The 26,683-nt window shown below is 44.4% G+C and overlaps 1 protein-coding gene across 1 annotated transcript in view; it reads left to right on the forward strand.

Moving 5' to 3' along the window:
* Positions 1-26,683, forward strand: part of ANO2 (anoctamin 2) — a 421,412-nt gene that overhangs the window by 315,167 nt on the left and 79,562 nt on the right. The window contains exons 15-19 of the mRNA XM_029597539.1: positions 8,967-9,047; positions 16,343-16,544; positions 17,061-17,172; positions 17,863-17,920; positions 18,010-18,110. Coding sequence (XP_029453399.1) covers positions 8,967-9,047; positions 16,343-16,544; positions 17,061-17,172; positions 17,863-17,920; positions 18,010-18,110 — 554 coding nt within the window. The remainder of the gene's footprint in view (positions 1-8,966; positions 9,048-16,342; positions 16,545-17,060; positions 17,173-17,862; positions 17,921-18,009; positions 18,111-26,683) is intronic.

Raw genomic sequence — 26,683 nt, forward strand, 5'->3', positions numbered from 1 at the left:
GACTCCTTGCTGCAATGGCTGTAAAGCTTGTGCAAAAAACATGTGCACGCGGTTGTGAGTAGAAGTGCGCTCTCTGCCGAGCGCACCCTGTGGCATCAATCCCTCGTCCTGGAACTGTTGAGAGATTTTGGGGAAAGCTCTGTTGCTCGCCATTCCTCACCAGGAGCTCTAAAATCTGCCTGCTCAGCAAATTCATGAACCATTTTGGGTCTTCACATTTAGTATCTCCGTTGATTCTGAATCATTTCTAGCCTCTAAAATCTAAAGAGAATGGTACCAGTAAAAAAAACCAAAACGAAATCTTAAACTTTATGCAGAAAACTCAGTTTATTTACCAGTGTTAACCCTGGCACTGGTCCTGGGCAGGGCAATTATAGATTGTATCTATAGATGTTTTATTTGGAGTATTGGTCTACACTCTAGACACCTTTGGCAGTAAAGAGTATAATATAGATATGTTATATATAATGGGGGTAATTTATTATCATTTTTGATGCAACTTTTCCGATGTAAAATGATCTTCTGCTTCAAACGGTTTCTTCGAATAAGCAATGTTGCTTAATCCATCAACTTCTGCTGACGCACCTTCAGTACCCAGATGTCAGACAGCACTTCTGTTTGTTGACAGAAGCTGCAAGAAGCTTTTCCAGCCAAGAACAAGGACCTATAAGGCAAACAGAATTCCCTATGCCTGGCAATTCAGCTGTGACCTGGATTCATCTTAAGTTCAGTAGTGTGAGGTCTCTGGTGGCTGCAGCTCTTAAAATGAGCAGAAAGTTGAAAACTGTGTAAATGGAACGATGGCCTTCCACGCCTCAGCCGTCTGATTTCCGCATTCTCCTTGCGTAAAACGATGCGTTTGCCATGTTAGTCTACTTGAATGCATCGGGATAAAAGGTCAGTATGGAATGAATGGAAGGAGCTACCTTTTTCTTGGACTATGATCCACCTCTTGACTTGGTTTCAGGGCTTGCACTCCCTTCATTGGATCATCCTGGTTGAGTTTTACGTACATTGCAGGTTTGGAAGTAGAGATAGAGCTCACTGAGGATGAAGAGGAATATTACACGTTGACACCAGAGTTCAGCTGCGGGCTGGCAGATATTTAACAGAAGAAGGAAATATTTCAGCACTTTGAATTTCAGCCTCAGTGTATTTATTTATTTATTTCTAACTCTGGGCCCAGGATTGTCCTCCTGCTCCTTTGGACGTCCAGCTCAGTCAGAAATGGGACCGGATTTGGGCACCACGAGCCTTCATTTGCAACTACCGGGAAAAATTCCCCCCCCTCCCATTTTATATGTACTTTCAACTTAAACTCTCTTGGTGCTCTTGGGCCTTTGGTGGAATTTGAATCTATTGACTTTGGGCTTCTCATCACATGCCTAATGGACCTAGGCATCTCAGGCCCAGCACTGCCCGGTTCCGATCATTACTCCAGAACCACATCCCATCCGGATGCTTCCGCCCACACTCCCTCCTATGTGGTGTGCTGTAAGTTTCCATTCTGCCCAAGCTATTTAACATCTACATGGTGTCACCTGGCAAACTGACTGGAGGCTTCCAAGCCCCCCTACCGTGCTTAATGCTGATTACATACAGCTACTGTGCCCCCTAGGCCCGGGACCATGACAAAGCAAAAATAAACCTCAAGCATTGTCTCGAAAAGGTTCTACTTAAACGGAAGCTAAATCACCAAAAGATGAAGAGCCTGTGCGAGGCATCCCAGAGTACACGTGGAAAGCGCCTCCATTCCCTTCAGTAGATGATCTCAAAAAGGTTTTACTTAAACGGAAGCTAAATCACCAAAAGATGAAGAGATGAAGAGACTGTGCGCCTCCATTCCCTTCAGTCACTGAGTCCAAAGCCCGGGCCTCACGTTAGATACTAAACTTGCTACCCAGTGCAGAAATGCTGTCCCTCACTAAAGCAGCCTCTCATCAATGCTAGCTGGGTCATCTCTGCTCTTTCTTTGATGGACCCGCCTTTGCTACAGTTATCTAGGCCTGTACTATTTCCTTCTTGGATCGCTGCAGCTTCCTTTACCTTCGCCTATCAAAAAGCTAAAGCCCGGATTTTAAAAGCCCCATGCGCGTAAATGTCCAGGGTTTCGCGCGTGGCCGGGTCCTGTCTGCGCCGCGCGCATTTTCCAAAGGGCACGGCCAGGCGCGTAACTCCCGACACGCACTGAAGCACCGGGCCTAAAGAAAGGGATGGGCCGGGAGGACGGGGTCTGGGTGGGGGTGGCGGGCCGGGGCGGCGCCATTAGACGCTGTTCCAGGGAAGGGCGCCAGCAGCCGACCGGCGTGCGGAGTTTACTTCTGCCCCGGAGGAGCAGTAAGCATTAAAATAAAAAATAGGGGACAGCTAGGGTAGGTTTAGGGGTCAGGGAGGAGAATAGAAAAGGTAGGAAGGGTAGGGTTAGGAAAGTCCCCTCCCCCAGTACGCTCCTTAATTGGAGGGAACTGGTTAGGGCCCGTTTGAGTCGCCGCGCTTATCAACCTATATTCTCCCCCCTCCCGCCCCCAATGCGCGGAGCAGGCCACCCACCCACACATGCTTGCGCGGACATTAAAATCCGGCGCGCATGTGTGATTGGGACCGGTGCTTTATAACATAATAAGCCGCGTCCACGGGCGCGCTCTGGGAACCGCGCTCACATGGACGCTCGCGCGCACGTTTTAAAATCTACCCTTAAATCATTGCCTGTAGACCACACAAAATGCAGCAGTGCGGTGCCTGCTGAGTGCCAGCAAGTTCAACTGGATGACCCCACTCCTAAAATCCCTGCGCTGGCTCCCAATTTTCCACTGCAGCACATTCTAAATCCTGGTTCTTGCTTTCAAGGCACTCAAGGCCCTTGTGCCACCGTCAGGGCCGGTGCAAGGGGCCCAGCTGCCCTAGGCAAGCCATCATGCCGAGTGTCCTTCTCCTGCCACCCCTCCCCCCCACCCGTCTTTCTCCTGTGGGCCTTCCTGATTGGGGGGGACAGCAGAAGCTGTACGTGCACGCACACACACAAACGAATGGGCCTCCCCAACGGCCGCTGGCGGCTTGCATCTCTCTCCTTCTTGGGCTGCCGGCAGCCCCCGTGACCTCTCCTGCTGCTGCCGGCTCGCCACCTCCCCTGGGTGTGCCCCCCCCCCCCCCCGTGCAAATGCAGGGTATGCACACCCAGTCACGTCAGGCCTGGCCACCAGTGACCAACTCTCAATGTGCGGACTCAATGGCAGTACCAACCCCCCCAAGGAAATGCGACTCTGCAGCACAAGATCAGTGCCCACCCTCTGGAAATCTGTCTCTGGATGTCAGGCTGGCAATGACCTCCTTGCTTTCAGAAACAGACTAAAAATCTGGATATTTACAGAGGACTTCAGCTCGCTACTGGATCCCTGAGCCCTCGTCTTCTGCTTCTTAACTCAGATAGTGCCTTTCATAAGTTCTCACAATGTCCCCTAAGTCTACTCAAGCTCACTTCAAATTGTACCTTGCTCTAGCACTAAGATGCCCTCCCTTCTCCCCACTCCCACCCCCTTTTGTTCCCAGCTACCTCGCCTTTCCTCCGTTACTGCTGGCTTGACGTTTCATTTACATAATCCTCTCAACCTAAACTGTGTTATTTTATCGATGTACTATTTTGCCTCTTGTAATCCCCAATCTATAAGGTAATCTCTTGTTACTGCTGATGTATACTTTCATGGCTGTAATGTTTCTGCTTGCTGTAATATGCTCTGAAGTCATCTGCTGGAAGAGCGTGAGATGAACAAATGATGATGATGATGATGACGAAGTCACCTAGCTTAGTCATTGCAACAACTGTTCTCGGCCAGGTGACCAGGACTTCCTGCCCCAGCGACCCCCAGCCCCAGCTGATCTAGGAAGTGAACCCAGGTCCTCGGTATGGCAGTCCACAGCCCGACCAGCCACCAGTCCAGCCCGGCATCAGTTTAATTCTCTGACTGGATCTTATGATTTCCCCAAGGCTCTAGTGTCAGCGTCCATACCCTTCGACCTGCATTATCTCAGTATTGTTCTTTATGCACTGTGTATGCACGGCAATCTTTCACATGCATTTATTTAGGCTTCAGAGAACTAAGGATCTGCATGATAAATCCAATGCATTAGCCGATATGTGCATTTCATTCATTTTTACAAATCTCTTTCCTTCTTAGCCTTCCCCCAACACAGCACAAATGGTAACAATTACTGATGACTCAGTATAAGTTCTTTGAAAGCCTGATTCATGGAGATCATTTTCCATAGACACAGAGAAGATCGTTTCCAAAGCTACCGGCTTGGGCAAATAGTGATTTACCCAGGTACCGTGGCTTTCGCTGAAAGTTGCTCTCCTGTGCCACGAGTGTTTCCACGGCGCGCGTACTTTTACCAGACCGTGAGGAGGCGCTCTCAGAGGCGTGCTCAGGTTGGGTGCATGACATTTCCCCACCTTAGTACATGCTTGCATGCAGGTGCTTTTAGCATGCAGATTACACATTCATTTCCAAAAAGATCATAGCTGTGTTCTCTCTTTGAAAATTTGCATAAAGATTGGGTTCTAATGCTCCCATAATGGGAGTAGCAGGTTAGTGAATAAGCCTCAATATTTATATTCTATATCTTTCTCCTTCACTGGGTGAGGGCTGAATTTGATTAGAGATTTATTACTCCACTGGCAATGGATAAGTATCTGGAAGGGCCATAGGAAGGGGAAGTCAAGAGAGGTGCTGTTTGTAACTTGGAATCTCCACTACAGCGTTATTTTTTCAGGCCTTGTAGTTCACTTTAATTATATTAATGGTGCTAACATTGCTTAACTCATTGATTTTTTTTGTAAATTTATGGCTCCTATGGAAAATTCCTAGGCATCTAATTATAGGTGCCTGGCTACTACAAAATAAGCATTATTTTACCAGTGAAACCCGTACTCGTCTCGTGTTAGCTGAAGTGCTGTACTAGCTTTTTTAGGTTGTGCACTCCAAGTGGTTTAGGCTTTCATATTGATTGATGGAAAATGTTTTTCTTAAAGGCAATTCAGTTTATGAGTTTGCAGGCATGAATTATTAATGAAAACCTAAAGCTGTACAAAACAAGTGCATTTTAACCAAACAATATGTGCAGTCATAAAGATGCACAAGGGTCAACGTTAAACACTGTATCATATTCCCTTGGAGTTAGTTGGTCACGCTAGTGTAAATCACTGTGTGGTGAATGTCTGAAAATCACTATTCGGGTTTGTACTTGTTAAATGGTTTGACTGCATTATAAAGCGTACAAAAAAACCATTACTGATTAACTTTTATCTAAAAAGGAAAACGTTGCCATTTGAGATCACCAAGAAAAATACAGAATAATTAGTTTCCCCTGTAATTAAAGAAGAGAAATGACAGTAGGAACATCACTAACTATTCACTAGTACAATTATTCACTACTACAATTAGTAACCTGGCTCTAGTGGTGCACGCAGAACACTTTGCCCAGAAAAAAGCACTTTTGGGGGGCTGATGTGAGGAAAGTGCACGCTGCAGTTCAGCACACACTCTTAACACAGCGCGAAAATGTTTTTAACTCCAGATGCAGGAAGCTAATGGTGTGCTAGTGCGCTGGGAATTTAAAACAAAGCACGCTAACCTTTAAATGTGAATTTAAAATCACAAACACATGATTTGGGCACATTAACCATATTTTATGTGCATAAATGCTAAGTATAGGGCCTGGCACCAGAACTCCAGCTTCTGCCCCTTCCCCCAATGCCCCCAATCCGAGCATCTTCAACCCCCACCAATAGTCTGCATAGGTCGATCGCTCTCCGCCCCATGATATAATTTGACCTTAATTAAGCACACCAGCGGGGAAGGGGGTTTGTACCTGCTAAGGGCTTTTTACCTGTTCAGGTCTGACTAAACTGAAAAGATCAAACCAGCATACGACTAGAGTCTTAAAATAGCCCATGCCAATAACGTAGGGGTCCATTCCAATTCCTCTCTCCATTTAAATGTTCTCCTCACATTCCTGGTTTTTAAAGAAAATTCTATACAAATTTCTATATTCATGCCACAGGAAATTCAAACAAAACCTCAAGACCTGGCTTTGCAAGCAGGCATACGCTTGAGCATTTCTCTACTTTTCCCACCCTCAGGCGCTCTCCCATCTTCCCCTTAATCCCAGCCTCACACAATACTTTTTCCTCACCTTCCTCCTCCTCCTCCTCCTCACCTTCCCTTTGTATGTACGCTCAGCTGCATTCCTGCTCATACATATTCCTGCTCCTCTGTACTTATGCTCACATTATGATTATACATGCTCATATATTTCTTTGCTCTTCGTTCCTTATACATGCCTATATAATATATGCTCATATCTTTCCTTGCTCATTGACACTTATGCTCTTCGGCACTATTACTCAACTATCTGTATGCTCATTAGCTGCTCGTGTGCTTTTCCTCATCGTATCTCAGCTGTATTGGTGATCACCCATATGCTCATGCTGCTTTTCTGGTTTAGTTTTTAATTTTGGTTTACCTTCCTCCCCCCTTCCCAACTATATTTATCTTATACCAGTTTCCAGTTATTATGTTCTCATGTTATATGCAAAGCCTGTTGCTACGTTATGTTTCATCGTGAACCGAGGTGATGCTCTAAACGTGCCGCGGTATATAAACTCTCTTAAATAAATAAATATGAAATCGAAAACCAAAGTCAGATAAAGTCTTGCTGCAAGCCATGCTGGAAAACCAAAAGCTCGGCACAGTTTTATTGACTTAGTTGCTGAACTGCAGCTACCTTGCTTTCTGTAGAAAACTCCCAGAATTTTTTTTTTTTTACTCTAGGTGAACAGCCTTGGGACACAGACATTTATTTAACACCCCCCACTATATTCATTCTGGCTGCCTTTACCTAACCAGGGCACCTCACGCAGCTTCCTTCCTTCCTTTGCAATGGCCTGCAAGATTAAACAGCCAGGAAGGAGAAATTAGAATATTAAAGTGAAGTAAAAAGTGAAAGAACAAGAAATCAGAGCAGTGTTATCACATTTCTGTAAGGATTGCATCAGGACCTGAACGCTTACACTTCTATTCACCTAAACAAAGTAGTGATGAAAGCAGTGACGTCTGCTCGCACTCCGCCATGCTTTCATCCTCATATGCTGCAAAGCTCTACCATGAACTAAACGGGTTTGTGCAGTGGGGATGTGCTTTTGTTTGAAGCAAAAGAAATGAAAATTTGGGGGGGGGAGGAGTCATTTCCCCAAGCTGTGTTAGGCGTTTTCCAGGTGCAAATGCCTTAATGCAGTAACAATGTGTGGGATTTAAAATACCCTGCATTATTTCTCCCAGCAGTGCAAGTATGGTGAGAAGATGATTAGCACAGAAATGCATGCAAATTGACTCTTTACTAGACAAACCCATGTAAATCAAATAACGCTCTCAAAGTGGACAAGCCACGTTGTTACAGTTAGCTGCAAATCTGAGTTCCAGCTAACTTCAGGACACTAATGCTCCTGGGGCCATGATTTAAAGGGGTCAGTGGGCTGAATGACCCCCCCCCCCCAAGTGTTCCAAAACCTCTGGGAGTCTCTCTAGACCCCCGGCCCACCCCTGCTATCTCTTGAGGAATGCCAGAGTAAAAAAAAAAAAATTAAAAATGTTAAGGTCCAGAGCAAGTTCCTGCCCCTTCCGCAAACCCCTCACATTTTGTAACCCCCCCACCCTGGATCCCTGACCTCCCAGCCCCTTCATCCCTCTACCCTCAGTAGCCCTGATGGCTCGGTGGGGGCCTGAAGGCTGTGGACCCAGTGCAGCCCTTTTCATAATGGCGCTGTCTGGCCAATAGTACGTCTCTGCTGAGAGACCCCCGAGGGTTTGGGACACGTGAAGGCATTATTTGGGCCTAGCATCTTTTTAAAATCATGGTGAGCAGCACAGCCCGGGGCTGCCATCGTGCAGGTTTTCCAGGGTTCTGCTAAGCTGTGGTATTTTTCCCCGTAATGTTTACATGAGAGAGATTTGCATGCACCGCCTCCATTGTGTGCAAATCTAGCTTATGCATATTCATTGTGGATGTCCTGAAAACCAGGCCGGTTTGTGGTTCTTGAGGACCGGAGTTGGCCACCCCCTGCAATAGGCAGTCTCCTAGAATACCCAAGCATTACTTACCACATGAGCAATGCGTCCATCAAATTGAGATGATTATCCCAAGAGGAAAAAGTGTTATGGCTGACCTTCGTGTCCATGCCTCCTCCTAGGGCTTCATAGGGAGAAACTAGGCGATAGCGCCTAGGAGCTTGCACTCGACACTCCAGGATCCATGACAGAACAAAGTAAGGCCACGTTTGGGCCTGAAGACCAGAAAGCCTGTAGAGAATCACAGCAGACCCCCCCAACAAGGGTATAGTCCTACCGAGCTCAGAGTAAAGTCTAGAGGTTGCAACTTAAAAGAAGATCTCTCACACGAGGGAACTCAGTGTCATAGATCTCCTCTGGAGGGCACCTCTTATGTCACACTTACTTAAAATTACAGACTTGTACTGCAGAACCAACTATCTATAAAATACAACAGTAGGGGTTAAGTAGAGATATAGTGCAAACCAGAGAGAAAAATAACCACGGATTCTTGGATCACGTGTGGCTTGAACAGTCAATAAATAAAATGATTCTCATTGGTGAAAAACTGAAATGGCCTGCATATCCATGCTGATCTAGGGCTCACAAAGGTAATTCTATCACTAGGAGATAAAACTGATTGTTGGGTGCTTTTTTTTTGTCCTGTAGCCTGAATTACCACTAGGGCAGCTAGATCGGAAGCTGAAGGTTAACTTTGATCTCTGTTCAAGCTAATCTATTTTACTATGTGCAGAAAACATTTATGTTAATTAAAATATGCTTTTTTTGTAGCATATCCAAGCTTTCTAATATTGTATTAAGTAACAGCACCTGATTTTATGCCCATGTTTCCTTATTTTGATACAGATTAAAAATGAGAAGATGAAGTTAACATGGAGGGACCGTATTCCTGCCTACCTAGTGAACTTTGTGTTCATCTTATTTATGGTAATAATGCTTTTTTGGAAACTTTTATTTATGTCCATCTATATTTAGAATGGGGGTAATTTTCAGAAAGCATTTACACGCATAAAACTGGGTTTTACTTGGATAAATGCACTTTAGCCATGTAAGTGGGCTTTTGAATATTGCTACATTGAATATTGACATTAAATTCTCCATAGGATTTATATATGTACATGCACTTTATGTGCGTAAATGACTTTTGAATATTGCTACATTGAATATTGACATTAAATTCTCCATAGGATTTATAAATGTACGTGCACTTTACATGCGTAAATGGCTTTTGAATATTGCTACATTGAATATTGAGATTAAATTGTCCATAGGATTTATATATGTACGTGCACTTTACATGCGTAAATGGCTTTTGAATATTGCTACATTGAATATTGACATTAAATTGTCCTTAGGATTTATATATGTACGTGCACTTTACATGTGTAAATGGCTTTTGAAAATTGCTAGGATAGTAGGTTACATTTACATGCGTAACTCCTTTGAAAATTACCTCCTATATGACTGAGGACTTTGACGCCATTTCCTGGTTTTCTTTGACTGCATTATTGCTCGCGGCACAATCTCTGGATTTGGAATCAGACTTTAGATCATGAATCAAAACTGCAATTTTTCCGTCCATCGTTACCATGAACCCAATGAGCACTGCCAAAGGAGAAAAGATGAATACAAAACCTATTGGAAATAGCTAAGAACGTCAGTCCTGCTCCTCTTAATGTTCGTAGCTTTCATTCATCTCTCCTTTGACTAGACTGGAAAGAGAGAAAGAAATCACAGGGTGTTCTTCAATCAATACTTTGTATAAAATAATAGATTGAAATTGCCATTATCAGGAACAATTTCCATCTTGAGGCATTCTAAACAATTTGGGGCCATGTGTTTTATAAATGATCTCTTATTTTGCTATCTGTGGGCAAAATGCCCACAGATAGCAAAATAGTTAGTTGTAAGTTAAGGCAGAAAGAGAGCAAATGGCGTAAAGCCCCTTGTACGAGCACACTCTCCGGCTATAAACTGGCACTCCACCAGTACAAGACCTCCACCTCCAGATCTAAAAGGGACTTCTACGCGCACAAGATCCATGACCTCATCTTCGACGCCAAAGTGCTCTTTGCCTTTCTTTCCAATCTAACTCAAATCAACGCACCAGTTATCCCTATCAATCTAGCACATCAAAAGTCGAAGAACTGGCCCTGTTCTTCCGTAACAAAATCATTAATCTCTTAACACAGCTGCCCACCTCCACCCCCCTTACCTGAGTTCACATCAACTAACCAACAACAAAACCATATATCTCGATTCATTCAAACCCATCTCAGCCAAAGAGATTCAGTCATTTTTAAAGAAAATGAAACCCTCCTCTCATCCTGCAGACCATATCCCCACCAAACTTCTCATGACAATCCCTGACTCCATCTCCCAAACGCTGGCGGACATCATAAACTGCTCTTTATCTCAAGGCTTATACCCAGACGATCTCAAACTGGCATCCCTCATACCACTTCTAAAGAAGCCAAATTGATATCCCGCTGACCCGAACAACTTCCGACCGATCGCCAACCTACCATACATTTATTTATTTATTTATTTATTTTTAATTTTTATATACCGGAATTCCTGTATGCAATACAAATCAGTCCGGTTTACAAGTAACGAAAAGGTTGCCCTGGTCTGGTAGATTAGACTGGGGTTTTTTACATAGAACATAGAACAATAACAATCAACTTTTGAACAGTATTACAAGGAACAGTGAAAGTAACAATAGTATTTAACAAACATATAATATTATTATAACATTATTCGTGTTCACATTTTACAAGGAACTTTGGTAGCGTAAATAGTCTGCAAGTAATCGGTTAAATTACTTTACATAGCTAAGATCATAATAAAATACATAAAAATACATAAAAATACATAGCTAAGATAAAAATATAAAAATAAGATAAAAATAAGATAAAAATAAGATAAAAATATAAAAATAAGATAAAAAATAGCTAAGATAAAAATACATAAAAATACATAGCTAAGATCATGGAAAAACTAGTTAACATTCAAATTTCAAACTACATCGAAGATAACAAACTCATATTCCCTTCCCAATATGGGTTCCGCAAAGCTTCCAGTACAGAATCTCTCCTCGTATCACTGACAGACTACCTTATTTTGGGTCTCAACAAAGGACAGTTATTCCTACTGATTCTGTTAGACCTCTCGGCAGCTTTCGATACCATTAACCACACCATCCTCATAAACCAACTCTCAACCATTGGAATAACAGGTACGACTCTAGCCTGGTTCAAAACTTTCCTCAACAATAGAGGCTACAAAGTGAAAATCCACAACAAAGAATCTCCCCGCCATGACACACCTGTAGGAGTCCCACAGGGATCCTCCTTATCACCCACACTCTTCAACATTTACCTACTTCCTCTGTGCCAGCTTCTAACCAACCTAAAACTCACTTTGTCTATGCTGATGATGACCAGATAGTGATCCCTCTTAAACAATCCCTCGTCAAAACTCTCGAACATTGGGAATCCTCTCTCCAAAAAATCAATGACCTGCTCACCAGCCTAAACCTCGTATTAAACGCCACCAAAACTGAACTCATGCTCATTTCTCCAGAAAACAACAACAACTCCAGCACTCTTCCAATCAATCCACTCTCCTCCCAAGTCAGAGACCTAGGAGCTATAATTGATAACAAGATGAATTTGAAAGCATTTGTCAACTGCACAACCAAGGACTGTTTCTACAAACTCCAAGTGCTGAAAAGGTTAAAACCGCTTTTCCATTTTCATGACTTTAGAACAATACTACAAGCAATAATTTTCGCAAAGTTAGATTACTGTAACGCTATCCTACTAGGTCTCCCATCTTCGTACACCAAACCTCTACAGATGGTCCAAAATGCGGCAGCAAGAATTCTTACCAACACCAGAAGAAGAGACCACATTTCCCCCATCTTAAAAAATCTTCACTGGCTCCCTATTCACTTCAGAATCATCTTCAAGTCCATCACCATTATATATAAAACCATCCACCACCTTACATCTCTTGACCTACAATACCCGCTCAGCCAACATAACACCCTAAGACCGACCAGAGAAGCATACAGAGGATCCCTCCAGGTACCTAATACCAAATTCATTTGGTATATAACTTTAAGAGAACGGGCTTTCTCGATAGCTGGACCATCACTCTGGAATTCCATCCCTACTGATCTTTGTCAGGAGCCCTGTCTCCCAACATTCCGAAAAAGACTTAAAACGTGGCTATTTAAACAAGCTTTTCCAGACCCCTCCTAAATCCCACCTCATCAACTTAAAGAATATAGCCACACTAGTTCTGTAAATAATTATTTATAATGTTAATTTACTACTGTATTTCTCTCTTCTCCCAGTTCCATCACCCTTGTTCTTTGTAACTGCAATTCTTCTGCACTAGTTCCAGTTTTAATGTATTTTGCACACCTTGTTCAAATGTAAACCGACATGATGTGATTGTATCATGAATGCTGGTATATAAAAAAGCTAAATAAATAAAAAATAAAAGGCCTGATTCAGGTATAGTTTCATCAATGTGCATTTGATTAATCAGGCCCATTCATTTTCTTTATTCAAACAAAAAAAAAACCCAAACAAACACTCATGTTACGCATAGAACTTGGAAATACTTAAGATAAAATTGGACATTTACCTCCCAGGAAAATACATTTTCAATGGTTTGTTATAATGCTGCACCGCTATCAATGTCTTATCGACATGCTCTCTTCATTCCTTGTTAACATACAGCAATTTAGCAAGGGGCTCCACAGACCCCCCCCCCCCAAAAAAAAAATACTGCTGTCTAAAACTATGATTTTTTAAGGCCTTTGGCTGTGACTTTGCTAGACTGTGAGTGGGTACTCATTTATCCTATTTTCAGTTGGTTGCAGTATAATTGGTTTCAATGGCCCCAGATGCAGGCTGAAGAAGAAACTCTGGCAAAAATGGGCGATATTGTAGATAACCAGCGGCTGGGTCTGTCTAGCAGGCTGCAAGTACTGTAATAATTAGGATGGTGCTATTCAAACACTAGCTTATCTGGCTAAGTGGCAACCGTTGAATATCCGACTATGTTCAGCAGTCACCCCCTAGCTGGATAAGTAACTTAAACATAGAAACATAGAAATGACGGCAGAAGAAGACCAAACGGCCCATCCAGTCTGCCCAGCAAGCTTCACATTTTTTTCTCATACTTATCTGTTTCTCTTAGCTCTTTGGTTCTATTTCCCTTCCACCCCCACCATTAATGTAGAGAGCAGTGATGGAGCTGCAACCAAGTGAAATATCAAGCTTGATTAGTTATGGGTAGTAGGGGAAGTAACCGCCGCAATAAGCAAGCTACACCCATGCTTATTTGTTTTACCCAGACTGTGTTATTCAGCCCTTATTGGTTGTTTTTCTTCTCCCCTGCCGTTGAAGCAGGGAGCTATGCTGGATATGCGTGTAGTATCAGTTTTTCTTCTCCCCTGCTGTTGAAGCAGAGAGCTATGCTGGATATGCGTGAAGTATCAGTTTTTCTTCTCCCCTGCCGTTGAAGCAGGATATGCATTGAAAGTGAAGTATCAGGCTTATTTGGTTTGGGGTAGTAACCGCCGTAACAAGCCAGCTACTCCCCGCTTTGTGAGTGCGAATCCTTTTTTCTTCTCCCCTGCTGTTGAAGCAGAGAGCTATGCTGGATATGCGTGAAGTATCAGTTTTTCTTCTCCCCTGCCGTTGAAGCAGAGAGCTATGCTGGATATGAGTGAAGTATCAGTTTTTCTTCTCCCCTGCCGTTGAAGCAGAGAGCTATGCTGGATATGCGTGAAGTATCAGTTTTTCTTCTCCCCTGCCGTTGAAGCAGGGAGCTATGCTGGATATGCGTGAAGTATCAGTTTTTCTTCTCCCCCGCCGTTGAAGCAGAGAGCTATGCTGGATATGCGTGAAGTATCAGTTTTTCTTCTCCCATGCCGTTGAAGCAGAGAGCTATGCTGGATATGCGTGAAGTATCAGTTTTTCTTCTCCCCTGCTGTTGAAGCAGGGAGCTATGCTGGATATGCGTGAAGTATCAGTTTTTCTTCTCCCCTGCCGTTGAAGCAGAGAGCTATGCTGGATATGCGTGAAGTATCAGGTTTTTTTTCTCCCCTGCCGTTGAAGCAGAGAGCTATGCTGGATATGCATTGAAAGTGAAGTATCAGGCACATTTGGTTTGGGGTAGTAACCGCCGTAACAAGCCAGCTACTCCCCACTTTGTGAGTGCGAATCCTTTTTTCCACATTTCCTCTTGCTGTTGTAGCTTAGAGCGATGTTGGAGTCACAGTAACCATGTGTATGTTTATTGAATAAGGGTATTGTCTCCAGGCAGTAGCCGTCATTCTGGCGAGCCACCCACTCTTTATTGACGGCCTCTTGATTTTATGGATCCACAGTGTTTATCCCACTTATCTGTTAGCTGGATAACTCAGGGGCGGAGAATGGGCGGACTGGGGTGCTGATACTTATCCAGTTAACTTAGGCCAGGATTCATCATTCCTCGCAGAATGATGAATCTTGCGAAAACGGGGGGCAGGGGAGAGAAGGGGGGGCGGGCCTGCGAAAGCCCGCAGCCTTTGCACCACGGCGGTGCGCCGGCTGCCAGCTTTTGCACCGAATAGCAGCACCGTGAAAGGTGGTGCTATTCAGCACGCTACTGCCGACGATAATGTTAGTAACATTATCGCCGACAGCGAAGACACCACTGACTCTGCCCCTCCCTGCCCCGACTCCTCCCCTCCCCGCCCCGACTCCTCCAGTCCCCCTAATTTGCATCCTATTACAGGCGAAAGCCTGCGATAGGGGTTTATCGTGAACTTTAGGGCCCTAACGTACGCGATAAATCCTTAGAAAATAACCCCCTTAGCGAGATAATCCAAATGTTCGAACTTATTCGCTGATGTTAACCGGATAAGTTAGAAACTATAAGGCAGATTTTAAAAGCCTTGTGCGTGCAAAAGTGTAAGTGGACCACAAGGGAGTCATGTGAATTTTAAACAGCTGGGAAAGGCCTGTGTACATTGATGTATGTGTGCCAGGAAAAGTGGGTGAAAGGGGCAGGTCATGGGCGTTCCAGAGGAGGGGCCAGCACTGATGCAGGTGGCCTTGGGGTGGGGGAGAGAGAGAGAGAGAGGGAGCCTCTTTGTAAGGCTCAGTCTGATACTCTATATACTGACCATTGAAAGGGGGCACTTTGATTCGGGGTGGGTTTTTGGGAGGTGGGTTGGGGTTAGGGGGTTGGTGCTACAGAAACATTCAGAAGTATCCATTGTAAAATTGACCTCATTAAAAATTTTTAACCTTATAAGTGATGAAAAGTCTAACAAGAGGAGTTGATTTGTATGCTGCAGTCTCTGCTAGCTGCATTGGACAAATCAACTCCTTTTCATCACTTATAAGGACTAAATTCTTTAATGAAGTCAGTTTTACAAGGAATTCCTCTGAATGTGTCTGTAACACCCCCCTTACCCCAACCTACCTCCCGAAAACTCACCACAAATCAAAGTGCCCCCCTTACAATGGTCCTTTTATTGAGTGTCAGGCTTAGCCTTATAAAGAAAGTCTCTTTCACTCTCTCTCTCTCTCTTCACATGGAGAATTTTATAACTTACATGCATAGGTTATAAAATAGCATATTTTTGTGTGTGGCGAGATATGCGCATTTATGGGCATGCGCACAGACCTTTTAAAATCTACCTTTTAGCCAGATGTAACTTCTCTGGCTAAGCAGTGGCAAGTACAGGGATATTCAGCAGCATAGTTAGTCTTATCCGGCTAACTTACATAAAATGGATATCTTTAAAAATTGACCTCTAGAAGACCTAGAGGAAACCGGGCACTTACGTAGTTGGGTCTGTCTGGAAGGCTATGCAAGGGACCTGGGAGGAAGGAATATTTAGGCAATGACCAGACAGAGCTTTGTGGCAAAACATGAAGAAGGTAGGGTGTGAGAGGAAACTGAAAGGGGATCTTATATGCTCTTCTACCAAAGATGGTGGAGTAGTAACGAGGAAGAGAACACAGACTCTCCTGGATATGAAGAAATAACTTGCAATCAGTCATGCTCTGTGGCTGGCAGCTGGGGTGTATCCTTGGCAATGTAGATAGAATAAGTCTTTTTCCTTTCATCACCTACTATGTAAAACAGATGTAACCCAACCCATAACCTGGACGTGACATTTACCTGCTTATTTTTATTCCTTACAGATTGCATTGACGTTCTCAGCGGTCTTTGGCGTGATTATCTATAGAATCACTATAGCGGCGGCCCTGGCAGTTAGCACAAACGAGGGGACCAGATCCAATGTCCGTGTAACTGTTACTGCAACTGCTGTCGTCATCAATCTGGTTGTGATTCTTATCCTGGATGAGATTTACGGGGTTGTAGCTAAATGGCTGACTGAAATCGGTAAAGTGAAAATTCTAGTCCATCCACATCCTGTCCAATACAGAAATTCAAATGGAGGGTTTAGAAGAAAAATATGCTTAGATTATTTTTCATCTTTTTATAGAGATCAATACAATTAAAGGTTCTGGCTTTTTTATGAAAGTTGTCAAGGATATTTAGGCACTTCTAATGCTACAAAATGAGTCGTGAAGGACCCTTCTTGAAAGTGGTTTAATTAAACCTCTTAAGTCCATCTGCACTACTTATAAATTATGGATGAGAAACCTGTTTTACCAAATTTACCATCAACCACAAGGTTAAGATTCCAGGAGGCACTTTGCAGTTACAAAACACCATATTTAATAGGATGCCTCTGTTCGGCAATTCAAGCCTAATAGCCAGTAAAGGTTAGCTAATTTGTAAAAAAAAAAAAAAAAAAGTAGTTTTTGTTAAAGTAAATCAAAACTAAAATCAGTTTGTGACGTAATAAATTCTGATCTATATATTTACATATACTGTCCATCTATTCTTTTGTAGAGGTACCCAAAACAGAGAAGACTTTTGAAGAAAGATTGATCTTGAAGGCTTTCCTATTGAAGTTTGTGAATTCCTATGCATCCATTTTTTATGTTGCCTTTTTTAAAGGAAGGTATGATATAATACAAATTCCATTAAAACAAAATTGCTTTAGCATGAAATTAGTAGCAGTCTTTATGCCAGAAGAGAGAGGGTTAGCCACTTCGGATTTCAGAGGAGCCACAGCTATGTTTCTATTGTCTAAGGTCTGATCCAGAAGTACAGTCAGAGCCACCTACTCTAATACCTCGGCAGCAAACTGAAAACCATCCCTGGATGTTTGCTGCTTTCTATCAAAGGGAAGCACTCAAAATGTTTTGGGGTTTTTTTTGACTTGGAAATTTCTTCCTGTTCTTCTGGTTTCTAGCTCAGTCACAACCAGGGCTGGGATCTGGCACCCAACTTACTGTAGTACAGTCATCGGCTGGGGACCATAAACCAAAATACTTAAACAACGACAATGACAGGAATGGAAAGGTTACATTTCACTGTGCACCTTTCAGCTGGGGAGGGTGCTGGTTCCTGTCTGAAATTTTAGTTAGCAGCAGATAGGCTCCCCTCTCCTTTATTCTTCCATATGTCATCTTTGTCTAGCATCAGTTGTGGTTACTTACTATGCCACTGTGCAGTTACAGCATGCAAGAAGCATGGTAAGAATATTTCAAATGAGTTGCTCAGGAAAGTTTAGTTAGAAGTGACAGCGATTTTGAGGAGACGGATGGCCTATGCAGGAAGTATAAATCTGCATTATAATTATTTTCAGGTTTGTTGGGCACCCAGGGAGCTATGCGTACATCTTCCACGACTATCGGGTAGAAGAGGTAAGTAGGGCGGGAAAGGACCGTGAATGTAGGGGTGCTTCCTGGAAGCTCTCCATGCTTACCCCGTCCTGCTTTTCTCCCTCTTGCAGTGTGCCCCGGGGGGCTGCTTGATGGAGCTCTGTATACAACTCAGCATCATCATGTTGGGCAAGCAACTCATTCAGAACAACCTGTTCGAAATTGGAATTCCGTAAGTCCTTCTCCTTTCCAGACTCCAATACAAATGTAGTCAGTTGAGAGGGGAGCCAATCTTTTATGGCTGTGCAAATGAATCGCCATTACTACCGCACATTTACGGGCTTCACTTATGTGTGATTTTTATTGCAGGTTTTCTTCCTGCTGTTCTCTTTCTGCAACACTAACTGACTTCTCAGAATTCTTCTACTGTAGTCATACGAAAATAGTAGCTTCTCACCATTACTGTTCAAGCTGATTCTTCTTTCCAACTACTATTTATCTTTCTATAGCGCTACTAGATGTGGCACTACTATGGAGCTGTGGCCAGGAGAGATATAGAAATGTCCACAAAATGAGTGTATAGGTCAGGGAAATACCTGAACGTAAAAAAAATATTATTATTATAATCAGGAAAAACTGCAAAGTTTTGCTGAATTGTTCACCGAAATTATTTTTTTTAAGGAGCAAATCTGAAAATCCCCTTTGGATCTCCCAAAAATCTGAAGCAGATTTTGTGAAATCAGTGGATTTGCTTTCAGGGTGAAAACCAAAATATCTATCAGACTCGAACTAGGCTGAACCCTGTCTGGTTTGTATTGAGTTATGAGGTGTTTGCATGTCTTTAATGGTAAGAAATTTAAGGACTGAGCAGCCACAAATCTTCGGGGTCACACACATAAGACTTTCACTACTGAACTGTTTCAAGCTTGAAGACAAAATGTAAACACACTGCAATAGTAAAAGAATTTTTATGACTTTTATATATACAAGAGAATCCTAAAAAAGTACATGGAACAAAAATGTAAGGAGGACATAGTTAAGAACATAAGAAGTTGCCATACTGGGTCAGACCAAGGATCCATCAAGCCCAGCATCCTGTTTAGGTATAAGGTATTCTACAATTATGTTAGAATATAGTTTTTGACAGCAATATTATTAATAAATTGTGTTGTAGTCCTGCTAGCGTGACTTTCTCGTTCATGTAACTATTTTTTTTTACATAGTGCTCTATTAAGCTCTGGAATTTGTTGCCAGAGGATGTGGTTAGTGCAGTTAGTGTAGCTGGGTTCAAAAAAGGTTTGGATAAGTTCTGGGAGGAGAAGTCCATTAACTGCTATTAATCAAGTTTACTTAGAGAATAGCCACTGCTATTAATTGCATCAGTAGCATGGGATCTTCTTGGTGTTTGGGTAATTGCCAGGTTCTTGTGGCCTGGTTTGGCCTCTGTTGGAAACAGGATGCTGGGCTTGATGGACCCTTGGTCTGACCCAGCATGGCAATTTCTTATGTTCTTATGATAATACATACCTTTGTAAATGATTTTAAGCCAGAATTATATTGTGTTGAATATCTTCAGCTGGTTCGGGTAACCCATGGGAATCTTGCTGGTGTTTCTGCTGGAATTAGGGGAACATCCATGGCAACTCATGAATCAGTCCTACTGTGGCAATCTATTGCCTTAGGAGATGATACTGTATATTGTAAGCCTGGGCAGGAGCACATATGCCCCATGCCCTTTGCAGCCACAGCTGCTGCTGCCATTCCACCCTCTCCCACACTTCCTGTCGCTTCCCATGCTGCAAGCATGGAGCAAGGCCCCTAGCTCTTACAATCTGCCCTCTAGTTCCTTGCCTGTGGGTGTATACAAGCGGTCATTGGGAAAAGAGGAGAACCTGCTGGGAGGTTGCAAACAACGGGGAATTTTGGGAGGACACAGAGAGAAACCTAAGACGCCAAGAGAGAAAGACACAAAACTGTGAGTGTTATCATTAAGATTGCTGCATTGTTAGCTTAGGGTTAGATTTTAAAAGAAGCAAAAGTGCGTCCATGTCCACGCGCTTCCCAGCGCGCACATATGGATGTGCCGATTTAAAACATGTGTGTGCTGGCGCACGCATGTTATAAAATCCAGGGGCCACACGCACATGTGCTCCAGATTTTATAATGCTTGGAAAAATGGTGTAAGGATGACCACATCGCCACTCAGTAAATCTCAACAGGAGACAGTAATCGTAGCTTCACCCACTCTACCGCTTGCGCCCAAGTGGAACACGCTCTAACATGCTTGGGCAAAGGAATATTGGCCTCCACATAGGCGGCAGTGATGACTTCTTTAACCCAACGGGTTATAGTTACCCATGTCGATGGTTCACCCGGTTTACCTCCACTATGGAGCACAAACAGTTGATCAGACTTTCTGACAGATTTAGTAATCTTCAAGTACTGCATCAAATTCCGCTTGACATCCAAAGCACTCAAAAGACAATACTCACTCTCAACTCTTAGCCCTGTCCAGCATGGGCAGGGAAAGAGACTGATTCAAATGAAGGTGCAGCCCAAAGCTGTACTGCCCCCAAGAGTCATGCGCAGAAATGGCTCATGGCAATATAGAGCCTGCAGCTTGGAAACCCGATGAGCTAAACAGATTGCCACAAGAAAAAAACATCTTTAAGGTAAATAGCCACAAGGAGAGAACATGTAGCTATCGAAAGATAGGACCCACCAAGAAATTCAAAACCAGATTAAAGTCCCAGAGATGTACTGGTAACCACATAAGGGAGGACGGAGATGTTTAACTCCCTTCAAGAACTGGGGCATATCTGGATGAGAAGGCAAGGCCCACCATTGTCTCACGCCCCCCCCCCCCCCCCCCCATAATAAGCAAGAGCTGCTACTTGAACCTTCAGGGTGTTAAGGGCCAAGTTTTTAAGCAAACCTTCCTGTAGAAATTCCAAAATTAATGGAATTTCTAATTTGAGAGGCTGCAAACCTCGCTCCTCACACTAGGCTTCAAAAACTTTCCAAACTCTAATATAAGCCAGAAATGTAGAAAAATTTCTGGCCTGGAGCAAAGTGGAAATTACTGCAGAAGAATAACCATGCTTCAACCACCCAGCCTTCTCAAGAGTCAAACCATAAAACAAAACTATCCAGATCATCATGCACAAAGGGCCCATGATGGAACAGATCCTGCAGGAGCAGCAGCCTGCGAAGACTGTCCAACTGCAACCTCTGCAGATCGGCATACCATGGCCTCCGGGGCCAATCTGGATCCACCAGAAGTATGGTTATGGTCTGGCTTGCAATCTTTCGAACAATCCCGACTATAAGTGGCCATGGCAGGAAGGCATAACACACTCTACCCCATGGCCACACCTGAACAAGAGCATTGACACCCAGTGCTCTTGGATCCCTTCGGCAACTGAAGAACCGTGGAACATTCGCATTGCTGGAGGTCTCCAGTAAATACAGATATGGGTGACCTCAGTGCTCCACTATGAGTTGAAAGGCTTCATCTGCTAACTTCCACTCTCCTGGGTCCAAGCTCTGCCTGCTGAGAAAGTTGGCTCTTACATTGTCCTTTCCGGCAATGTGGGAGGCAGATATGTCTTGCATATGTTGCTGTGCCACACCATGAGTGCATCTATCTCCTCCGACACATGTTCCACCCTGAAGATTGATGTAATTTTATAATTTTAAGATGTGCTAAACATTAACTCTTAATACCTTATGTATTTCTTTCTATTTGATTGTCTTTTATTCAAATGCCTTTAATAGGGCATTTATAAATAAGCTGTACACCGATGTGATATTTGTTTATGAACGTTGGCATAGAAAACCAATAAATAAATAAATGTAAGCCACCATTGTCACATTGTCAGACATTAGCCTGACTAGATAATGTCGGCGAACTTCAAATATGCCAGCTGGACTGCACATGCTTCCAATCGGTTCGTGCTCCATTGATGCTCCTCGGCACTCCAATGACCTTGCACCATCAACTCTAGCATCTGTCATGAGCACTAACCAATCTGGTGTCTCCAAGGAAACTTCCTTCCTGAGACGATCCACCTGTAACCACCACTGCAGTTGGATGCTCACTTTCAATGGCAAGTGAAACCTCATTGTGTACTCCTGTGACTGCGGACTCCACTGGGAAAGCAGTGTGCGTTGAAGAGGCCGCATGTGTGCTTTCACCCGGGGATAACCTCCAATGAGGCTGCCATCAACCCCAGAACCTGTAGATAAGACCACACTGTCAGGTGAATAGTCCTTCTTAGGGTTTGAACTTGAGCAATCAACTTCTGTATGTGATTGTCTAGCAGAAATACACTGCTCTGCTTCACATCAAAATGAATGCCTAGATATTCCAGCATCTGAGATGGCTGTAAGCTGCTCTTGACCAAGTTCACTGACCAGCCTAGATCTTATTTTATTTATTTATTTATTTATTTAAGTTTTTTATATACCAACATTCAAGACGGTGGTCCCATCATGCTGGTTCACAAGAAACAGGGGTGAAATTATAATAAACTTTACCATTTAAACAATAGTGCAGAAAAGCAGTTACATATAACAAGGAAAACAATAACTTGGAATGAGAGAGGAAATGAAGATCAGATAGTTATATACAAGTATAAATAACATTATGAAAGGTGGCTATTAACGCTAATGCTAGCGGAGCTTGTTGCATGAAGGGAGTTAGATGGAGATGGATGGAGTTAGATGGAGTTGGAGTTAGGGAAGGCCTGTGTGAACAGCCACGTTTTGAGTCTTTTCTTGAATGTTGAAATGTTGGGTTCCATTCTAAGATCGGGGGGAATGGAGTTCCATAATGTTGGACCGGCTGTGGAGTAACCCTTATGTAACATAAGGGTAACCATTTTGCAGTAAGGAGATCACCTTGTGAGAAGCCAGGAGATTCTTTTCCATGCTCTTGGCCCGAATCAGTCAGTCATTCAGATACGGATGAACCAGGATGCCATCCTTGCGCAAGAATGCCGTTACCACTACTATGACCTTGGAGTGGGTCCTGGGTGCAGTGGCCAGCTTGAAGGGACTGAAACTGATAATGGCGTCCCAGAATGCAAACCACAGGAACTGTTGATGTTCCCGGCGAATGGGAATATGCAGATATGCCTCCATCAGGTCCAGAGATGTGAAAAATTCCCCTGATTGCATTGCCATTATTATGGAGCGCAGTGTTCCCCTTCGGAAATGAGTCACCCACAAATGTCGATTGACACTTTTGAAATCCAGAATGGGCCAAAAAGACCCCTCCTTTTTGGGTACGATAAAATAAATGGAATAGCGACCTGTATTTTCTTGTGATTCGGTAACAGGAATCATGGCCTCCAAATTCAACAGCCTGCGAAGCCTCTACTGTCACCCTCTTCTGTAGAGAGTTGCAGGGAGAGACCATTAAGGCATCCGGAGGACTGCAAAGAAACTCTAGAGTATAGTCGTCCTTTATAAACTCCACGACCCATTAGTTCGACATGATCTGGACCCACATCTGATAAAAGCAAGACAGATGCCTGCCTGTCTCCTGCACGAGTAGGTGAGTTTGTGCACCTTCATTGTGAAGATCGAGGCACTCCAGTCCTGGAGCCTGCATCCTTCTGAGGCTTTCTGGGCTGAAAGGTCTGAGATCTACCAAAGGGATGAGGCCTCTGAGTAGTCGAACCCCTATAAGGGTGAAAACGCCTGTACTATCTAGAGCAGTCAGTTGTCCCAAAGGGACGAGAGGCCCACTTTTTATCCTCCGGCAAATGAGGGACCTGGGATTCCCCTTCTATTTGCCATTTTCTCCAACTCACTGCCGAATAAAAGAGAACTCTTAAAGGGTAACCTTGTGAGACTGGACTTGGAAATTGTGTCTGCCAAACAATTTCACAGCCACAGCTGATGCCTAGCTGCTATCAAGAAAACCACCCCTCTGGCACCTTGCGAACAAGATCACAGCCAGCATCAATTAAGAAGGCTGCTCCCGGTTCCATTTCTGTTTTGCCAGCTGACCCCACTCCCTTAGCCTTCTGAGAGAAATGCAATCTAGCCCAAGCCACCAGGGAGCAACAAGAAGCAATATGTAAAATCTTTGCCATGGCCTCAAAGGCCTGATTAAGGATAGCCTCAATTCTCCTATCCTGAGTGGTGGTCCATTTCATCACAGAACATACCAGCGCATCCATCTTTGGGAAACGTAACTGTTCCCTTGCCTTTGGATTCAAGGGGTAGAGACCTGCTAATGCATGCCTCCCTTTAAAGTTTGCCTCTGGAGTGCTCCATTCAAGGTCAATCAACTCTTGAATTGTCTCTAGAAGGGGAAAGGAACATGATACTTTGTGTAGGGTGACCAATATGGGGTCCTTCTTTTATGCATCCGTAGAGTCATCCCCATCCACATCAAGCGTCTTCAGAATCTGAGACAACACACCCAGCAACTAATCTCTATGAAAGAAATGGAGCAGCGTCTTATGTGGCTCTAAATCCGGGGGAATTTCCCTCTCTTCCAGAGGGGAGAAATTCAAATCCCCATCGGCAAGGTGCTTAGACTTCTTTGTCACTGGCACCATACTTCCCCGCACTTAGTTGTATTCGACAATTTGCGTGCCTAAAATAAGGTACGTGAACCTGCATGCATAAATATAGGCCGCGGCCTTATGTTCACAAATAGGTGTGCATGTGCACGCCTACATCACATCGCTGTGCGGCAAGAATGCAGACACCCAAGCGGGCAGGAAAGAAACGCCACCACGGCCTACCACGCTTGGGAGCAGGGCCTAGCCAAAGGCTGCTCAACCTGCCGAACCTGTGCCACCTCTGCACCTCACTAAACCCCCCCCAGAGAAGTCAGAGGGAAGAAGGAGAAAAGACGCCGACGAATGCGGAGGGAGGGAGACCCGGTAATGGGAAGCAATAGGAGAAATACAACTTCCCTTAGTGATGCATTTATTTCTTTTAAAAGCTTTCCTATATCTGAGCTCAGCGCTCCCCTGCTGAGAGCACGAACGGGTCTCCGGCTACGGGGGAGAGGGCAAAGGCCTTGCTGAGCCTCCTTCATCCTCCAACTGCTTGGTTTTTTTTTAAGTCCATGCCTGACTAGGCTGCTGGACTCAAGACGCTCAGCTGGTGTCACCTCAGGAGCTCAGGCGATGCTTGCATATGTCTCCTTTCTTATTTTCTTTTATTTATATACAAGCCGTTAAGCCCGTTAAAACGGGCTACATCCCTCTGTCTCTCACCTCCCCCTCATTCTCTCTCCCCTCACTCTTCACCACCCCCTACCTCCCTCCCTCACCCACTCCTCCCCACCCTCCCTCTCCTCTCACTCAGTCCCTCCCTCCCACTCAGTCTCACTCACTCCCTCCCCCCTCTCTCCCTCCCTCTCACTCACCCAGTCCCACTCACTCTCACTCAGTCCCACTCCCTCCGTCCTCTCCCTCAGTCCCACTCCCTCCCTCTCTCTCCCTCAGTCCCACTCCCTCCCTCAGTCCCACTCACTCCCTCTCACTCAGTCCCCCCTCCCTCTCACTCGGTCCCTCCCCCCCAGTCCCTCCCTCTCACTCAGTCACTCCCTCCCCCCTCTCCCTCCCTCTCTCACTCCCACTCACTCTCCCTCAGTCCCACTCCCTCCCTCTCCCAGTCCCACTCCCTCCCTCAGTCCCACTCCCTCCCCCTCAGTCCCCCCTCTCCCTCCCCCTCAGTCCCTCCCCCTCACTCAGTCCCTCCCTCCCACTCAGTCCCTCCCTCCCACTCTCTCTCTCCGTCCCTCCCTCTCTCTCTCTTCTCCCTCCCTCGCTACTGGCCGCTACCGCCGCCCGCTACCGCCCGCTGCCGGTACCGCCGCCGCCTGCTACCGCCGCCGCCTGCTACCGCCGCCGCCGCCCACTACCGCCGTCGCTACCGCCGCCGCCACTCGCTACCGCCCGCTGCCGGTACCGCCGCCGCTCGCTACCGCCACTGGACGCCGCCATTTTTTTTCTTTCTGACGCTGGCTGAGACCGACGTGCTCGCCCGCACATGCGCGGTAGAGCTGGTCTCTACTGCGCATTTGCGGCACGTCAGTCAAGCTTCGTTTATCTAGTAAGATATATATATATATATATATATATATATATATATATTTTACTACAAGGAATCCTCGGTAGGGACATGCAGGTCCACCATCTGCTGGAGAATGAAAATACTGGCGGGCTGATGTGGGGGCAGGGCTGATATACCCGTGACGTCAGCTTTTTACTCTGTCTGCATCTGCTTATTGACGTGCATAACCCACTTGTGTGGATTGGGCCTGCCTGAGTGCAGAGGAAAAGTATGTGTTTGGCTACGGCACCACAGTCAAAAACTGGTTTAATACCGTTAACAGAATCCATTAATCTGAGATTTACAATTGGTGGAAGTTTAATCAAGTTTTTGGAACATTCCCTTAAAAAAAAAATGCATTTTTGAATTCAGAAGCATAAGCTGAACAGATTTATAAACTTTATTGCTGCACTGCAATATTTAAAACATGGTAGACAATCCATAACAAATGAATTCTAACAATGTTAATTTCACAACAGTCATTAAATGTGGTGTGGCAGAAAATAAGATCATTAAAGTTTAGCACAACATTTTATTAAGAACACCCCACCCCACACCCAAAAGCTATTTAGGACCATGGGTGGCCAAATTCCTCGCTGTTGTGTCTTCAAGGTCACACCATATGTGCTAACACTTCAAGGTTCCCTGACAGAGCAGATTTCACTTAGCATCTAATCAGATTTGTCAGCTCTGTACAATAACTTTCAGCTGCGGGTACTT

The sequence above is a fragment of the Rhinatrema bivittatum genome, chromosome 4, assembly GCF_901001135.1.
Source record: "Rhinatrema bivittatum chromosome 4, aRhiBiv1.1, whole genome shotgun sequence".
NCBI classification, from domain to species: domain Eukaryota; kingdom Metazoa; phylum Chordata; class Amphibia; order Gymnophiona; family Rhinatrematidae; genus Rhinatrema; species Rhinatrema bivittatum.